At 54.9% G+C, this 6,522-nt stretch overlaps 1 protein-coding gene across 1 annotated transcript in view; it reads right to left on the bottom strand.

Moving 5' to 3' along the window:
* The window catches only part of KIF17 (kinesin family member 17), a 35,352-nt gene that overhangs the window by 14,510 nt on the left and 14,320 nt on the right, over window positions 1–6,522 (bottom strand). Inside the window, exons 6-7 of the mRNA XM_013005291.3 lie at window positions 2,509–2,656; window positions 505–509 (exon numbers count right to left, since the gene is read on the bottom strand). Coding sequence (XP_012860745.1) covers window positions 505–509; window positions 2,509–2,656 — 153 coding nt within the window. The remainder of the gene's footprint in view (window positions 1–504; window positions 510–2,508; window positions 2,657–6,522) is intronic.

Raw genomic sequence — 6,522 nt, 5'->3', positions numbered from 1 at the left:
CCCCGAGAGGTGGCATCTGCTCCTCCACTGGGGGCCTAAGCCTGGGTTCCCCCTCTGTAGGACGAGGGTCCCAGGAGCCCCTGCCTCACTGGGCTGAGGGGAGAGCCCCTTGAGGGACTGTAGGTAAAGGACCAGGCACACAGGGATGTCCCCCAAACAGTATGGATGACGTCACTGACAGCATCATCGAGACAAGACTGATTGTAGACTGTTGGAAGGCTGCAGGGAACTCTCCCGCACGCTGAAAGCGAAGAGGATTTGAAGCACTTGCTGAGGAGATCGCATCGGCAGCCTGCAGTGTGGATTCCTCTCCCATACCGAAAACACAACTCCTCACCACGGGACGCCCAGGAGCCTCACGACGCGGGAAACGGGGCGGAAGCTGTCAAGGACCTCATCTTACTGCACCCACAGTCAACAGGGGGGCGGGAGCCAAAGGCCGTCTTAACAGTGCTCAGGAGAAAAGCGTCACTTTGAGCTCTAAGGTGTGTCTGCCCGAGTCACCTCGTCTGCATGCAGAAAACGGACGAGAAGGGCAAAGGAGATGGGGTGCGTTTGAAGAACACAGAGCATGTGTCAGGGACGGCCGCTAGTCCAGCCAGAATGCTCAGAAGCAAGATGACAAGACTTCTTCTCACGTACTTTCGGTTCCTGGAGAAAGGAGGCCATCATGCTTGGTAAAGTAGCGGTCGGCAACAAAGGCAAGGACCCTCTAACCAGGAGGAGTAGCACAGTGGCTACAATGTAACAATTATGAGGCTAGCACCATACCCACAGTTGCTTGGCTCTGTTGTACACAGGGGTCACGATGAGTCAGACGGACTTGGTGGTAGTTACATAATCTGGTGTCAATTTGAGGATTAAGAGCGTAGGGGTGGAGTCTAGCCTGTCAATCTGGATATAGCCAATGAGGCCTCTGTGTGGGCATGGCCTTCTGAGGATTCTGGGAACTCCTGTATTTCCTTCTCGGAGGCGGGAGACACTCTCTGCGCTCACTCCCCGAGAGACAGACAAGACACATGGATCTATGCTGATGGAAGCGAGAGCCCTAGAGCTGAAGAAGCCACGTGGAGACCCACGCCAGTGCTGAGATGCTTACAACGCCACTAGATCCACAAGACTTCCCACCCACTGACCTGTGATCTTCCTGCATTCGGCATCATTGCATGTGTTTCATGAGTCTGAAGATGACTTTATAGATTGGTATCGGGCATATGGGCTAATATCGGACTTATGGACTTGTTCTGGACTGGGCGGGGATGTTTTCTTAATGTACAGTTATTCTTGTATATAAATCTCTTTCTTATACACTTATGAGTGTCTATATCTCTAGCCTACCCAGACTAACACAGCAACCAACAACAAACCCCCAACAACCAGGAAATCTGGGCTGCCTGGCAGCATGGGCATACCTGGATGGGGTGGAACATTCTAGAAATACAAAAGAAAGAAAAATGTTCTTGCTCATAACTGAGTGTTTATCATAGGATGAGCTCAAAAAGACGACAAAAATGTGGACACTCGGGGTAGGTCTCACCTATAAAACAAAGGTGGTATTTTATAACTGTGTCAGATCTGATGAGGATCAAAGACGACATACGGCTTTCTAGGTTACAACTCAATATAAAAAAAAGCACAAGACCCCCCACGGCTGGGCCAATCAACACATAAGAGAAGTGGAGAAAAGACCAAGAATTTCACTCAACAGGTTGACCATCGAACCTTCATGGAAGCAGAGGTCAAGAGATGGAACGATCTGTCGCACTGGACAACACTGCGCACAGACCTCTGCAGTGTTCCAGAGCAAGGACATCAACGTGAAGTGCAGCGTGCCCCTGACCACAGCCACGGCGCTTTCAGCCACCTCCTACGCTTCATGTGAGAGCTGGAAAGTGAGTAAGGGAGACCGCGGAAGAACTGATGCCTACGAATCATGGTGCTAGCAGAGTACTGCAAATAGCATGGACTGCCGGGAAAACACATCTGTCTTGCAAGAAGTGCAGTCAGAATGCGCCCAGAAGCGAGGAGGGGGAGACTTCACCTTATACGTTTTGGGACAGGTTGACAGGAGAGACCAGTCCCCGGAGAAGGACATCATGCTTGGTCAAATGGAAGGCAGCAAAAAAGAGGAAGACCCTCGACCAGATGGGGACACGGTGGTGGCAACAACGGGTTCAAGCCTCAGTAACTCTGATGGTGAAGGACCGAAGGGCCGGGCAGCATTTCCTCCCCTTGTACAGAGTCAGAAACGCGATCGCAGCGCCTGATAACAAGTCAGCTGAAGGCCCACTCGTGGACGGTGAAGCGAACCTTTAAAATCCCATTGCTATGGCGTCCATGCCAATGCACAGCAACCCAACAGGACCAGGTAGAACTGCCCCGGTGAGTCTCCGAGACGCTTCACTCTTTACGGGAGTGGAAAGCCCCATCTTTCTCTGGGGAAGGAGCCTCGTGCACAGGAACTGGTCTCTACACCCCGTTCCTGAGAGGGGTGAAGGGCCGGCTCACCTGTCTCCTTCCGCAGGTTCTCCTCCAGCGTGGACAGCTTCACGTCGTAGGAGTTGCGCATGGCGGTGATGTCCTCCTCCAGCCGGGCCCGGGACTCCTGTTCCGCCTCGTAGTCAGCCTTCAGCCTGGCCAGGCGCTCCTCATACTCCTGGGGGCGGGGTGGGGGCGGGGGGAGGGGTGCACAGGGGAGTCGGAATCTGATCACCAAGTCAGAACACACGTCTATGCTTGTTTCTGAGTCAGCCACACAGCGCCTATTCATTAAACAGACGCCAGAAAACCAGAAATAAGCCCCAAGTATCAAATGAAAATTATCCACATGACCCTGTGGATTTGAAGTTGAAGCCTCTCCTGAACTTTCCTCTATGCAATCGGTAATGAGCCAGTAATAGGAGGGGACTTCTCAAAGTGGGTGGGAAAATATAAAGGAAAGAGAATGGAATTTTCCCAGGAAGTCTTCAAAGTACCCCTGAGCTGCCCTCCCCCCTGGGTGGTACAAACAGTTTGTGTGTCTGGCTTCTAACTAAAGGTCGGAGGGTCAGGTCCACCCAGCAGCACCTGGGAAGGCAGGCCGGTGATCCACTGCTGAAAACCCAGCCCCTGGAAGCCCTCTGGGGCACACGCGGGGGCGCCGGAGAGCGGACAGGATTCGAAGGCCACTGGTTAGTTAATGATATGTACACAGCATGTCTTTATGTTCAATCTTTTTTTTCCCACACAACAATATATCGTAAATACTTTCCGACATCGACAAATACATGCTTGCCAAATGGTCCCCTAGCCATCATGGACAACACGGCTTCCCCATCAGCTCCATCTTCTTGCTCCATCTCGGCTCTGCCAACCAGCTCTAGTCCAAACCCCGAGTTCACAGGACAAATCTCGGCTCCCGACACAACTCCCAACCCCGCCCACCCCTCCAACCTCGTCTCGTTTTTTTCTCTCTGCCCCGCTCCATTTTATTTTTATTCATTTATTTTTAAAGCGTTTTATTAGGGGCTCATACAACTCTTATCACAATCCATACAAACACCAATTGTGTAAAGCACATTTGTACATTCATTGCCCTCATCCTCAAAACATTTGCTCTCCACCTAAGCCCCTGGCATCAGGTCCTCATTTTTCCTCTCCCTCCCCGCTCCCCCCTCCCTCATGAGCCCTTGATAATTTATAAATTATTATTTTGTCATATCTTGCCCTGTCCAACGTCTCCCTTCACCCACTTTTCTGTTGTCCGTCCCCCAGGGAGGAGGTTATATGCAGATCCTTGTAATCAGCCGACCTGGTCTCATTTTGGGCTGCGTGTTGGACAGTCTGTCTGGCACTCCCCACTTCTCCCCAGCTCCAGTCAGAAACTCCCAGTAGTCTCTTTACTGGCTTCATTGGCCTGACTCCCCCCCTATCCTGCCTGGTGGCTTTGGCGCCTCTGGCAGGGGAAGACTGGATAGCTGTCTCTTGGGTCCGTTAGCAAACAGGCCTGCTAGGCTAAGGAGGCACGTGTGAGACATGGGCAGGGCGTCCTGAAGGCAGTGCAGGCACGTGGCCCTACATGGTGTGCTTTATGGGTTGTAGTAAGCCAAGAGGGGACAGGGAGCCCGACCAATGGTGCCCACCTCACCAGATACCGTGTCGGTAGGAAAGCAGCTTAGAGGGAACGGGGTGCCTGGCACTGACGTAGGTTCTCTGGTCTAGGAGGATTAGGGGGGACACCAGACCAGTTGGCATTGAGTCTATTCCAAACCCAACAGCACCCTTGTGGGTCTAAGACCTGTGCCCTAGCGGCTGGCCAATGACTGGTTTTTCAAGAGATTGCCAGGCCTTTCTTCCACGTACCTGTGAGTGGACTTGAACCTGCAACCTTTCTGGCAGCAGCCAAAGATCAGCTGAACTACAATGCATCAATAACCCACAGGTGGCACGCTCCCGGCACACCAGCAGAACTACTGAGGCCCAGAGAGCTAAACCTACTCAATCAGGGCCACTTGGCTCTAGATGGTCTTGCTGCCCCCACCCCCACCCCACTCCATCACCCACTGCCGCTTTCTTCTTCACTCAGCAGAGACGGCAGACCCACCATCACACCCTGGACTCACTCCTCCAGCACCTGCCCTCAGTTCCACGGAGAAAGTCCTGACTTCAACCCACCCACACCCATACCCTGAGCCAACACTGGCTGGAAATACATCCCCACACACACGTTCACACACAATCCGAGTGCACAAGCACACACACATGCAACCACATCACAGCCATGTGAAGCCCTAAGCACTCAGTGCCTTCCGCTGCCCTGCCCATCCCCTAGCCTCTCCACTCCTCCCCACTGTCCAGATGCTTGAGAGAGGAGATGGAGGCTGTCAGCCTCAAACCCCTCTGCTCCCCACACCCTCCACCCACCTGCAGCTCCCCCAAATGCCCAGCAGTGGGGGAGTCCAGTCCTACCCGCAGCCAGTCCTACCCCACTTGCGGACTGTGCTCTTTCAGCCCCTCACCCCATCCCCATGCCCACCACGTCCTCCCTCTGCACACAGCCATCCCCTACAGTCGGCAAAGCAGGTGCTATGACTTCCAAAAGTCAAGCACACCTACAAAAAGACCCTCCCTAGGTCCCACCTTTCCTCCAGCCACATGCCATCACCAGGTGGGCTTTTGGGAAGTGCGTGTGGGTGACAGATGGGGAAAAGGGTGGCTGGGGGGCAAACTCAGGCCCCAGCTCCTGACCAGTACTCATTCATAGCAGCAGGAGGGGAAGGCAGGCCCTCGTCACCTCCGCTTCCTGGGACCTGCTCACAGTAAGCAGGCAGACAAGTTGTCGGAGAGGTGAGGGCCCAGAGGCTTACTGGGCCTGCCTAAGGTCACAAAGCCCCGAAGAACTGGACTTATGGAAACACAGCTGGATAGACCCTCGAAATCTTCCGGCCAAGTCCCCCCAGGACACAAACGCCTCACACCCTCTGTTTGTAACTGGGCCCCCTCCAGGTCCCGTGTCCCCCCTGCAAGGGAAGAGCACAGCTCCGGGCACGAAGTGCTCAGAAAACATCAGCGGGGACGACGTGAACAAAGGGAGAGCGCGCAGGCTGTCCTCAAGCAAGCTCGGCTCACAGAAGAAACTCATGGTCAATCCACAGAAACTGGGGGTAGGGAGTGGGGGGCTCAGATGCAATGCCCAGGACCCCACCCCAGAGGGCAGGATTCTCCACCAGGTGCTTGGTCATTAGTGTCACGTCTCCCTGTGACCACCAGAGGGAGGCAGAGGCCCCGCAGTGCACAACCACGATGCCAGCTCACCTGATAATAACTACCAAGGAGTCCACGGCAACTCGCAGAGCAGCTCCGTGGGGCGGAGCAGAACGGCCCCTGTGGGTTTCCCAACCTGCAACTGTTTACGGGAGTGGAAAGCCCTGTCTCTCTCCCGTGGGGAACCTGTTGACTTCGAACTACTGACCTTGCAGCAGTTAGGGACCCAACGTGTAACCACAACGTCCCCAGGGCTCCTTGGCACCTAATACAGGACGTCGTTATACAAAAGCTGACGATGAGCCCCAGTCCACTGTCACTGTAAGTCCATTCCCCTCTCTCCTGTAAACTTGTGCTCTGCCATCCTCAGGGGCTCCTCCCTCCCAGCACCTTCCCTGTGCCGGGCCCAGAGACCCAGGGGGGACCTGACACCCAGGACAGCCCAGAGGCTTCCCGGCCCTTCAGAGTGACAGCCACTCAGGGACTCTGGTCAGCTTCGCCCAGCCCTCCGGTCCGGGACTGAGCCCCCGGGGCTTACTGGCTTTTTATCCCAGAGGCTGCACCTAAGTCCCACCGCCTGACAGCAGGCACCCTGGCAAAGCCGTTCCTGCCTGGTATGTCCTCCCTCCAGAAAAATCGATGCCCTAAAGGGACTGTCACATGCCAAATTCTGCCACCGGTCTGAGCGCAGCCCTCAACGACTGGGGCCTGTGGCAGCCAACAGCGCCTGGCTGGGCGGAGCCTGAGGTGGGGCCAGCCTGCTTTCCCCACGGGGGGGGG

Source organism: Echinops telfairi, unplaced genomic scaffold (assembly GCF_000313985.2).
Source record: "Echinops telfairi isolate 266 unplaced genomic scaffold, ASM31398v2 ScPeMD7_7457;HRSCAF=8495, whole genome shotgun sequence".
NCBI classification, from domain to species: domain Eukaryota; kingdom Metazoa; phylum Chordata; class Mammalia; order Afrosoricida; family Tenrecidae; genus Echinops; species Echinops telfairi.
Note: the sequence above shows the minus strand (reverse complement) of the source record. Positions and strands in the feature narration are given on the sequence as shown.